Genomic DNA, 12,693 nt, shown 5'->3' with positions numbered 1-12,693 from the left:
ACACTGGTTCACACATACAAACATACAATAGCGTTTAAATGAAGAAAACGAAATGAAATAAAGCCATAGAAAGAGTAACTACTTTTATTATTATTCTAGATATGTTTCCATGTTTGAATGTGTGTGTGTTTTGAAAAAGAGTTAATACACAATATGAAAAAAAAAAAATATATATGTAATAAATATGTACATTTAATTGTACAAAAGTATGAATACGCATACTGTTGCACAACATGCCAGTTGCCTACACAGCAGCTTTCTCTCCGAACAGCACGCACCACGGCTTATTATGCAGCGCTTGACTATAAGCAGTCTTTGTTATAGAAAAATGCAGAAGCTTCTTTATTCTTTATTCTTATATGTTATAACTATATACATACAAGTATATATGTATAAAAGTATTTATAAATATGCAAATAGCATATACTCAGCCATCAAAAGAATATTAAAATGTATACTTGCATTCGCACAATATGCTTTATGGAATTATACAAAAGCAAATTTCCTGTATTTGGAACAAAATTCCAAAACAACTCGTAACGGGTTTTCCAATAGTGATAATATGATTTCTCAGTGTCGTTTCAACTACTTCGATCAGGACAAAAAAACGCTCGAAGTAATAAAAATACTTCTGATGTAGAAGCAAGTGTTACTAAAGACAAAAACCGCAATTTGACGATTCCAAAACGGTCTCAAAAATTGGGACTGTCGCATACCACAAGCTAGCGGATTTTACGAAAGGACTTGTGCTTGCATTTGTATCAATTTGTTATCATTCAAGAACTGAAGCTTTGGGAGCAATGTTGTGAATTTGCTGTTTTTGCCTTGAAACCGCTTGAAAAAGATAACGATTTTTTTAAGAAATTCATCCTTTCCGATGAAGCTCACTTTCATCTAAATGGTGATCCTTTTTATGGCCGCAGTTGGAAAAAGTTAGTCTGTTCTCAAGACTGCGGCGACAAAAAGTTAATCTTGACAACACGTGGTACCAACAAGACAGGACTATATACCGCACAGCACATGCAACAACCAAATTATTGCTAGAAAGTTTGGAGATTCGTTTATTTCAAGAAATTGTGACAACAACTGGCAGGCAACTTCTTTTTCTTTTAGATACAAATTCCAAGGATGGTCAGGTCTTCTCCATTTGGCCTTTTCAATGGATTGAAGGTATTTCTCTAATTACCATGACGGGTACTGAGTGGAATACTCTCAGAGCTAGAGTGTTTTCATCCATGACCTAGCCAGCGTAGCCGCTGTCTCTTAATGCGCTGATATATGTCAATGGCAGGAAACTGGTCAGAAGAAATTAGTCTCCATTTCATTCAATGGAACAGTTAAATAGAGTGTCGTCCTAATTATATGTGTTGAGCTAGATACATTAGGTTCTAGCGGAATGACTGAATCCTATAACGAAGTTATAACCCACGTTAACACGGCAGTCGTGTCCAAACAACCGCAACAGACCCATGTTTTTATCCAGCCTAGGAGTATCAACTCGGTACTATTCCTCGAAATTACTTTATAAGTGTTGTCTGCCGCTTTCCCAAAAAAAAACAAAAACGAAGTTATGACGGTTTCAAAGAAAATGGAATCCATTTCATTCAACAGGGCTAGTTAAATTGAGTCTAAATATAGTCGTCTTGAGCCAGTTTCATTGGATCTTAGCGGAATGACCGATTCCGACAATTCATTTGGGTCTGAGTATAGTCGTAATTACATGTCTAGAGTCGAATCGTATGAATAAATTATAACCCACGTTCACACGAGAGTCGGCTCTACAAGTAAGCGGACCTGGATTTTTATTCGGCCAAAGAGTATTAACTTGGCATCATTCGTCGAAATTAGTTTACAAATATTTTCTGTCGCTTCTTAAAAAAGAAAAACCCAAAACGAGGTAATAACGGTTTCAAAAGTCGACTTCATTTTATTTAATATTTGACGCCGCTTACCTTGGAAAATTTTCTTCTCTACTTTTGTTCAGCGTGATTTCGAACCCACGTTCCGTTGGGAAAAAGTCAAGAACTTTAATCATCCGCATACGTTCCCTAATTTACTAACCATATCAAAAAAAATACCTCTCATAAAAATATAAACAATTTAATGGAACAATATGTGCTTCAGGCATGACCCATTAATTTTATTACGCCAAATTTTACGGTATAAAATCTTTAAAGTGGCGATTTCTTGTCATTTCGAATTCATGCATTGAAGAAAATGTTTGCCACTCGTCGTGTACTCGTCAATATTTGCGCATTTGTTTTCGCACTTTATATAATTATATGTGAAGGTGGACAAGAGGAAGCTTGGAATTGCTTAGAGGACCGATGTTGTTCTACTGACTTTAGTAAAATGGTGGTAACAGTGGATTTCTTAAGTAAGTACAATGCAATTAAGTACTACCGAAACTAACCTTAAAAAAAACATATTTTGATTTTTTATTATTATTATTTTTTGCAAACGCAGTGTATGCGTGTGGTCAAAAGGTCGATAATGAGTGGACGTATAGCTTGTTTTTGGATACCGGCGAAGAGATGGACTACATTGCTTATCATCCATATCAGACGTTGGACGAGACACAATACTGTGCTGAAATTTGCGAGAAAATCATGGTTTGCGTCAAATCGAACTCATTCAAAGTGTCCGATGATATGGGCGGCTCCGCCGAGTGGTGTTTCCAAGGAAATGTTGATGTGAATAACGAGACTTTATATAGCGATGAAAATATTTGTTTTACTTTCCACGAGGATGTCGTTGATATACCAGGCAACCTGGTGGATTTCCTTTCAAGTTCAAATATTTGGTGAATGTGGCCAGTGCACGAGATATTTTTTTAACATTGCGGAGAGTATATGATTTGTAGAAGTCTTTGCATAAGATATTTTTTCCACAAGTGAAGTGTTATTTTAAAAAAGAAAATATAAAAATTAACTTAAAAATTATTACGCCTTTATATTGGAATGGAAGTCTTAAAAAAGGAAGGCATATTATATTGTGCTATCAATAATTCGTTTCCTCTATCTCTCGATCCCCCGATTTCCTTATCGATGACGATTCAGCAAACGTTCGATTGCCCGACCATGAAAAAGTTCGAAAGCAAATACCCGACTGAAGAATCGCCAAGCTATTTAAATACGAAAGCATACCCAACGATTGGAATTTAAATGTGCTCTGCGCGATTCACAAAAAGGGAAGGCATTGACATTGTTCAACGAACAACAGCTCTGAGAGTCTTCGACGCAGTACTCCGTTGGAAAAACAATGTGAGCAAACAGCAAAAAGGAAGAATGAAGGGCCGGCTGTTATAAACTCGGTTATAACTGCGTAAGCGGTGTCTTTAGCAATAAAAAATAAGAAAAAAAAAATATATATAGCTACAAGTATTTCTAAAATACAATAATTTTTATATTTAATTATAAGTGCCGGAACAAAGTTGCCACTAATTGGAATTATTATGCTTCTTCGCAAGCTTTTTTGCTTGCCTTTTTACACGCCAAAAGTAGTGTATATTATTTATTTAAGTTACTTCCTCACTTAAACATATTAGAAATGTTATTATGCCGCTCTAAACAGTTTCGTTTTTTCATATTAAACGCGCTGTTGCTTGCTCTAAGCTTCGTATTACGAATCGAGTCCAAGAAAGTACAAGCTTGGCACTGCATGGCAGAGAAATGCTGTTCTATCGACTTTAGTAAAATGATGAGAACCGTGGACTATGTGCGTAAGTTTAAATAACATATTTCTACTGTAAACTCATTAACCTACTCTTTTTTCTTTATTCTTGCTACAAAGTTTACGCCTGTGGCATAAAGAAGGGCAAGAACTTGCACTACAAGCTTTATTTCGACAGCGGCAGCAAAATGGATCTCATCGCCTATGAGCCCGTAAAGCAGCTTGATGAGACGGAATATTGTGTTGCTGTTTGTAATGTTGCTGAAATTTGTTTTAAGAGCACAACATTCACCGTAATTCCTGATAATAACGGTACGGCTGAATGGTGTTTTGAAGGCAGTATTGTTGTTGAGGATGAAACTGTATATTATGAAGAAAATGTTTGCATAAAATTTTATAATTCAACAGTGGAATTTCCGCCATATATAGAGGAATATATGAAGGCGCATAAGCTTTGGTAGAATGAGGCAGTGTAATGTATAAAGTTTTATTAAGAAAAGTGGTTCAAAAATATCGACAATTTTCAGACAAGAGCGGAATGCTAGAAGCGAATAGGGTAGCACGATCCTTAAGAACATTTCGACTATTTTTAAGCGCCTTTTAATAAATCCCGATCTCTCTGATGGCTATAATGTTTTGAGATTAAAGGTTTAACATTTCAAAGCCCTCTCTTAAAAATTGAGCTCAACTTTAAATACAAGGGCACACCTGAAAGCAGCTCTTACCCAAACGGGCTCCATGATCATATCCAATAATTGTCCTTAGCTTTAGCAGAAATCTTAACTTACAAGCTACCACAATCATGTACATAATGTAAACTAACCCTCTATTTCTAGATAGTTCTAGCCGGAATTTTTTTGTACCGGATAGTTCGATAAATTGGATGCCTTGAATACGAGTATCAAACTAAATAGTTTTAAGAAGAATTTAAAAAGAAGGTTACCACTTGTTCGGAAAAAAAATATTCTCGAAGAAAGTTGCCACGTATTTCAAAATTTTAAATAAAAAACTTGGTAAGGAAAAATATTAAAAAAGACCATCAAACCAAAAAGTTTTAAAAACGTTTATGTTGAACATTTTGTGAATAAGGTTGCCACCTATTTGCATTTCTAAGTCTGAAAATTTAAAATTATAAAAAAAAACATTGAATATGAATACTAAACTGAAAGAGAGAAGACCTAAAGTATATTTTCATAGGAGGTTGCCACCTGTTTTAAAATTTAAAGGAGCAAACTTCACAAACTGAAAATATTAAATGTAAAAATCGGCCTACAAAGTTTAAAGAACGTTTATGCTTGAAAATTTTAAAAAGAAAGTTGCCACCTATTTGCATTTTTTTAAAGCCGATAGTGTATAAGATAAGAGAAATTTGAATATGGTTAGTATACTCAAAGGGTTTCAGAAGGCTTAAAGTTGAAAATATTCCTAACAAGGTTGCCACCTGCTTCGAAATTTTATGGGAAAATTTTATTAATTAAAAACATTAAATATTTATGAATATCAAACCAAAAAGTTTTAAAAACGTTTATGTTGAACATGTAAATTAAAACAAATAATGTAAAAGATAATATGTTCAATAAGAGTACCAAAGAGAAAAGGTTAGAGAAAAATGTTGCAGTTCAAATTTAAAGGGCTTCACAAAGGGTTATATTGAAAATATTTCCAAAGAAGGTTGCCACCTATTTCGAAATTTTAAATGAAAAATTTATTAACTGAAAACATTAAAAATTGCACGAATATCAAAATAAATAATTTTAAGGAGATTTGTAAACAACAATTAATTGATGAAGGTTGCCACATAATTTAAACGTTTAAAACAAATAATGTATAAGATAAAAAAATTTGCAATAAGAGTACCAAAGAGAAAAGTTTAAAGAAAAACAGTTTCTGAAATTTTGAATTCGAAAATATTTCAGAAGGAAGTTACCACCTGTTTTAAAATTTATGTGAAAAACTTGACAATCAAAAGATATTAAATAAGAATATTACGCTAATTAACTTTATGAATATTTACAGTTGAACATTTACAGTTACGGGCAATAAAATAGAACTTCATGGTACTAACTTTCCGTTCTATAAAAAAAGAAGATTGCCACATTGTTGGAAATTTTAAGCCCAAAAATTTTTAAAATAAAAAAAAATTGGAATAAGAGAAAAATGTAAAGAAGACTTAAATTTGAAAATATTTCTTGAACAGGGATGCCACATGTTAACAAAATTTGAATAAAAATACTGTTAAAAGAGTTTTATTTGAAAAAAATTTTCGACAAAGTTGGAATAAGGGATAAGAATATAGAAAATTTAAATTTGAAAATCTTTCTTGAACCGAGTTGCCACATGTTAAAAAAACGTTAGAATAAAATAACTTAATAAGAGTTTGAAAAAAATATGTGGAGAATATTGGAATAAGAGAAAAGAGCAAAGAAAACTTAAATTAGAAAATATTTCTTAAAAAGAGTTGCCACATGTTAAAAAAAAATTAGAAAAAAAGCAAGTTAAAGATAGTTTTATTAGAAAAAATATTTATAAAAGTTGCCAATAAAAAATAAATAAATGCAGGAACTGAAAATGTCATCGCTAAGCTCTCTTAATTTAATTTAGTATAAAAAACGTACGAAATACTCAAAATCATTAAAATCAATCAATAACATAAAGTGTAAAAGCAAGTTTTCACATTCTTAAACTTCCACAAAATTTTCCAACGTCTCAATTTCACTTAAAAGAAAACATAACAAAACCATTTGAATCACCTAACAAACTCGTGAAGGTCACCGAAGTGACGCGTCAATCATTTAGTGCTACGCGCAAACTTTCTTCCACGCACACACAAGCAACAAACCACCAAAAGAACACTGCATTGCCTAAGTTGCCGATCGTAAAATTGACGAAAACTTTTGATTAAGCACACAAACACCAGCTTTATTACATTTTTATAGCAGCGCTGAAGTCGTGTAGTAAAAAACGAACAGCCAATATGCGCCTAAAAGTTCACTACAAATTACGAAATCGGTAAAATGGCATTTCGCCAAGTACATGCTAAGCAAATAAACACATTTTTATGAGCCACAAACATTTTAACAAACTCCGTTTATACAACAACTAAAAAAAAAAGAAAAATAAAAAAGTTTGTAGCATAGATTACTTTATATAAAATATGAGGTGTGAAAAGACATAAATAAACGCATTGGCACGTTGTGCGTGGCCGCCAAACGCAGCACTGCCACAACTTTGTTATTCATCTCTGCCTTTTTAATTTCATTGACTGTGAGGCAAGTGTGCGGCATGCACGCGCGCGCACACATACGATACACAAAACATTCTATAAACTGTTTGGCAAAGTTGCTCATTGATGGTTGGAGCGCAAAAAAAAAACAAACAATGTGCGAGCAGATATCCCATGCAATCGTGTTTACTTTCACGTTACTCATATGACGCGTCATACCTGACACTAACAAACGTGCGGCTTTTATGTAAAGACAAATATGCACACATTCAAAAGTATGTTTTATCTGCGTTTTTTGTAGCCTATTTTTCGGCTGAAATCTAAGCTATCAATTTTCGTTTAAGTGACATCATTTAGACGTCGAAATTTTTGATTTGTGCGTAGCAAAAATTATGGTACTGAATGTTTTTTCATATTTGTGGAAAAATTTGGGTTAGTGGTTTAGTATAAGGGTGCTGATACATGTGAAGTGGACTTTCATTATTATTAAAACTGACATTATGGTCTCAAAGCCATTTCTGTGCACTTTATGTCTACTCAAGTAGTTGTCTTCTGATCGACATTTAGATTCATCAACTTTTCTTTCACTTCGTTTTTCGCAGAAGAAAATTTTTCATTATTGCTTGAGTGATTACTTGGAGACAAATAATCCCATCAGACGGCTTAAAGTTGAAAATGTTTAAAAACAAAGTTGCCACCTGTTTTAAAATGCGCGTTTTATAGATTTTATTAAAAAAGCCTTTAAGTTGAGAACATTAAATATGCATATCCAGCTAAATAGTTTACGTAAGATTTGTAATTAAAAAGTTTATGGTGAAGGTTGCCACCTATTTGCATTTTTTAAGTAAAAAAATGTATAAGATAAAAAATTATTATTATGCAATATTGGTACAAAGCTAAGAGTTTCAGAGTGCTTAAAGTTGAAAATATTTCAAAATAAAGTTGCCACCTATTTTTAAATTTAATTTTAAAAATTGGTTAGTTCTGAATATAAACTATGTACATATGTATATCCAACTAAATAGTTTTCGGAAGGTTTGAAAGTAAAACTTTTATGAAGAAGGTTGCCACCTGTTTGCGTTTTTTTTAGGAAAAAATATATAAGATAAAATGTGTTACTACGAGTATGGAATATTGTTAATAAGATTTCAAAGGGCTTAAAAAGAAGTATTTCTGAAAAAGGTTGCCACCTGTTTATAATTTAAAAATAAACAAGTAAGGAAGGGCTAAGTTCGGGTGTCACCGAACATTTTATACTCTCGCACTATAAAGTGATAATCGAGATTTCATTATCCGTCATTTACATATTTTTTTATTTTGCTGTAAAATTAATTAGAATTAAATTCTGAGAGATTTACCGATATTTTCGGTGAAAAATTAGGTTAGATTAGGTTGGGCACTGAGTTCTTCGTGTTCGATATCAGGGACCTTGAAAAGTTATAGTCCGATCACAACAATTTTTCTACAAGAGATACCTCAGCTCACATACCGTATTTGAGTAAAGTTTTATTCCGCTATGATCATTGGTTTCTAATGTACAGTTATGGACAATAAAATAGAATCAAAGGTGTGGCTTTGAAACAATATCATAATTTTTTTGAAATTTTTCATCTATGTAGTAACTTTTCGGCATAATAACAAAGGCAATAATATGTACTTTTAAAAAAGAGGAAAAGATAGCATTGTCGAGTTTTACAGTTAACTGTAATTTAAAAAGTGTAAATAGCATGCCTCGTGCTTAGTGACAAAATAATAGAATCAATAGCGAAATAGTTTCATAAATGAAAAATGTTGAATTTAAAAAGCGTAAAAAGTAGTTATATTAACTTAATTAGATCTGTGGAATGAATAATTGTATCAATTATGAATTTATTTAAAAAAATGGGTCAAGCAAAACATTGTTTAGAGGGGGAAAGATTGTGCGTCCAAAATTTGCAAGGGATGGGTCATGCGTAACGGCAAATTGCAAATATATGAAATATGTCTCAAATATTTGTGTTTGATGCCTTAAAATGTCTGAAAAAATAGCCCGATCACAAAAAAATGACTGCGCAAGTCGTTCGAAATATTGCATGATTGCCGATGCGCGTACCGTTAAAGGCCTCTGCAGCCATTCAATAAGAATTATTTGCAAAAATTTCTTCGAGAACAGTAAGAAGACGACTTGTGGAGAAAAATTGCTTTGGCACATGGTCCCGAAAGGTGCCAATGCTGAGAAAATGGCATAGATACAATCGTACTCAGTTTGCAAAACGACACATTAATTAGGGCGGAGCTGAAAATTAAGAAAAAATGGTTGGACATTTTATGGTCTCAATGCAAAATTAATATGATAGGAAATGATACTTAAGCATGAGTCCGACGTCCAAAAAACAAAAGAAATGTGCGTCCGCTACACGACTAGGTCTTTCAAACGCCGTGAGGGCAATATAATGGTTTAGTATTGTTTCTCATATTGTGTTCCGGGACCTATATTTTGGATACAAGAACACATAGACCGCCATATATACGTTAAGGTTTTAGATAAGCTCATGTTCTCAAATGCTGACTGGAATTGGCTTTGAATTTTGGCAATTCCAACAAGAGAGCGACCCGAAACATATTTCGGGTCTTGCAAAAAAGTGGTTTTCAGATCATGGTGCTAGCGTTATGACTTGGCCAGAGTAATCAGCAGATCTGAATCTCATCAAAAACTTACGGAAAATTGTTAAGGAAAATATTGCACCCCTTAAACCGAAAAATAAAGCAGAATTCTGAGAGAAGGTACAAAGGTCTGGTATTCTGTTCCACAGAACACTTTCGGTAGCCTAATTAGGTCTATGCTTAGAAGATGTGCATTGGGATTACACGATTAAGAATACACTACAATGTACTACCAATTTTTCTATTAGTTCCCTTAAAAAAATATTTTTCTTTTATTGAAAAAGTTTTTGATTCTATTTTTTTGTCCATCGAATTTTTGAAATATATTGTTTACCTTTGTTTTTGTAATATTTATGAATTCTTTTGTTCCAATATTTTTACTGCTACCAATAGCACTTGATATGAAGTACATAATAAAAATATAACTTAGTTGAATTTAAATCAAATTCATAATTTTTTTGAGAATGGAAAATTAGTACCACGGATGATTCTATTTTATTGTCCATAACTGTATATATTATACAGAGAAGGCATCAGATGGAATTCAAAATAGCGTTATATTGGAAGAAGGCGTGGTTGAGAACCGATTTCGCCCAGATTTAGTATATGTCATCAGGGCATTAAAAAAATATTATATACCGAATTTCATTGAAATCGGTTGAGTAGTTCCTGAGTTATGGTTTTTGGTCCATAAGTGGGCGACGCCACGCCCATTTTTAATTTAAAAAAAAAGCCCGGGTGCAGCTTTCTTTTGCTATTCTTTCCGTAAAATTTTGTGTTTCTGACGTTTTTTGTTAGTCGGTTAACGCACTTTTAGTGATTTTCAACATAACTTTGTATGGGAGGTGGGCGTGGTTATTATCCTATTTCTTCCATTTTTAAACTGTATATGGAAATGCCTGAAGGAAACGGCTCTATAGAGTTTGGTTGACATAGCTATAGTAGTTTCCGAGATATGTACAAAAAACTTAGTAGGGGGCGGGGCCACGCCCACTTTTCCAAAAAAATTACTTCCAAATATGCTCTTCCCTAATGCGATCCTTTGTGCCAAATTTCACTTTAATATCTTCATTTATGGCTTAGTTATGACACTTTATAGGTTTTCGGTTTCCGCCATTTTGTGGGCGTGGCAGTGGACCGATTTTGAACTTGACCTTCTTATGGAGCCAAGAAATAGGTGTACCAAGTCATCATGATATCTCAATTTTTACTCAAGTTACAGCTTGCACGGACGGACGGACAGACAGACATCCGGATTTCACCTCTACTCGTCACCCTGATCACTTTGGTATATATAACCCTATATCTTACTCTTTTAGTTTTAGGACTTACAAACAACCGTTATGTGAACAAAACTATAATACTCTCTTTAGCAACTTTGTTGCGAGAGTATAAAAAGTGAAAAGTGAAAAGCTAAAATGTGATAGATGAAAATAAAAGAATGAAACTGAATAGTTACGAAAGTTGAAGTCGAAACTTTTATGAAAAACATTGCCACCTGTTTGCAATTTTTCACTCCAGCAATGTAAAAGATCAAAGCAACATTATAATACGGGTACTAATGTAAAATACTTTCAAAAGGCTTGTAGTTTTGAAATATTTCAAAAAAGGGTTGCCAGCTGTTTTAAAATTTTAAGTAAAAAGATTGATAATCATAACATATTAAATAAGAAATATGACTATATATCAACCCAGATAATGCATATGTCAATATATTTGAGGAAGGTTTGATTTGTATAAAAATCCATGTTAAATTTCCAAATAAAAACATTTTCCATACAACGACTGGATAATATTCGTTTAGTTTATATGGCAGCTATGCGCTACACTGCTCATATGGCAACTAAGTTAACAAATAAATAATATCTATAGAAGAAAAGGACGTATACAAAATTTCAGATCAAAATCTCAAAATCTGAGAAAATAATTAGAGTAAATAACGTCTACTAAAATGCAAATCATCAAAAAAATCTAAATTGAGATTTTTAATCCTTACGATTCACATTACTTATGTGTAGCATAAAATTTTAAGCTTCCCCTGTCAAATATAACCAACATATAACCAATATGTAACCTATATATAACCTATACATATACCCAATATATAACCATTTTGTAACAAAAACTGAACTTTTTTTGAATATTATTTTCCCTTCGCCTGTAAACTTGTGAAAAGTGATGTAACCAATATATAACCATTTTATAACCACAACTCAAAGCAATAGCAATATAAATAAAAATAACTTTTAATACAAAAAAGCTTGAAAAGTATAAAACAGCTCACTTAAACTTACAGACAAATCTTTTGAACCTTCAACACTTTTCTTCACTTTTCACAAACCCACCTCAATCGCGCTCTCTTTGCTTATATACTCTTCATAGATAAGTAAACATAATCGCCGGAATTTGCGAGTATCAACCTAACTTTTGCAGAAAGCATGACGGGATACACAAAATATGTCACAAAAATATAAAATCAAGGATTTAACATACACTACCCAAAAATATGTGACACACGCACAAAGGCTACGCTATGCGCTAATACCTTTACAGCACACTTTTTGTTGACTTTTTGTTTTTATTTTTGGATTTTCCTAGCTTTGTTCATGGCTACGTGGCACCCACTTAAGCGAAAGTTTTAAGTTCTGCGCCTGAAATTGATTTTTGTCGTCGACACGTGAACCTTAAAGCGCCGAAAACCAGCAACGCCGACACACGCCTTACATAACTTATCACAGCAATAAAAACAACAAAAGTTTGAAGAGAAAAAAGTTGCAAAATTAGAATGCGCGAAATGCAAAAGAGCGAAAACTTTGCAAATGGCAACCTTGTAAGTTGCAACACGTCAACGTGCCACACGAATACGCCGACAAGCAAGCCAAGAAGTCAAAAATGCGCGCTAAGGACATTGACGAGTAAACGAGGAAAATCGAGAGCATAGAAACGAGAAAATGCAATGCAAAAACAATAAAAATAAAGAAAAAACAAAAAACAAATAACAAAAAAAAGCAAAAACAACAAAATGAAGAAATCAAAAAAAAAAAAAAACATAAAGAACAAAAACAATGTAAACGAAAAACAATTTGAGCACGCTGACGAAAAGATGCGCGGCAAACCACTTGCAACATGCCGGCAGAACGCAAAGCGCACGAAAT

At 33.0% G+C, this 12,693-nt stretch overlaps 3 protein-coding genes across 3 annotated transcripts in view; 2 read left to right on the top strand and 1 right to left on the bottom strand.

Moving 5' to 3' along the window:
* Nucleotides 1-12,693, bottom strand: part of LOC105222290 (caprin homolog) — a 62,559-nt gene that overhangs the window by 28,302 nt on the left and 21,564 nt on the right. The gene's annotated exons all lie outside the window — the stretch shown is intronic.
* On the top strand, nucleotides 2,192-2,942 carry LOC105222287 (uncharacterized). Its single transcript, XM_011199526.4, has 2 exons — nucleotides 2,192-2,377; nucleotides 2,467-2,942. Exons 1-2 carry the CDS (start codon nucleotides 2,218-2,220, stop codon nucleotides 2,805-2,807), a joined length of 501 nt encoding a protein of 166 aa, XP_011197828.2. The 5' UTR covers nucleotides 2,192-2,217; the 3' UTR covers nucleotides 2,808-2,942.
* LOC105222288 (uncharacterized) lies at nucleotides 3,506-4,320 on the top strand. The gene is made up of 2 exons (XM_011199527.4): nucleotides 3,506-3,721; nucleotides 3,793-4,320. Exons 1-2 carry the CDS (start codon nucleotides 3,550-3,552, stop codon nucleotides 4,131-4,133), a joined length of 513 nt encoding a protein of 170 aa, XP_011197829.2. The 5' UTR covers nucleotides 3,506-3,549; the 3' UTR covers nucleotides 4,134-4,320.

This window comes from Bactrocera dorsalis, chromosome 1 (genome assembly GCF_023373825.1).
Source record: "Bactrocera dorsalis isolate Fly_Bdor chromosome 1, ASM2337382v1, whole genome shotgun sequence".
Classification (NCBI taxonomy): domain Eukaryota; kingdom Metazoa; phylum Arthropoda; class Insecta; order Diptera; family Tephritidae; genus Bactrocera; species Bactrocera dorsalis.
The sequence above is the reverse complement of the archived record's forward strand: the minus strand, read 5'-3'. Positions and strand labels throughout refer to the sequence as shown.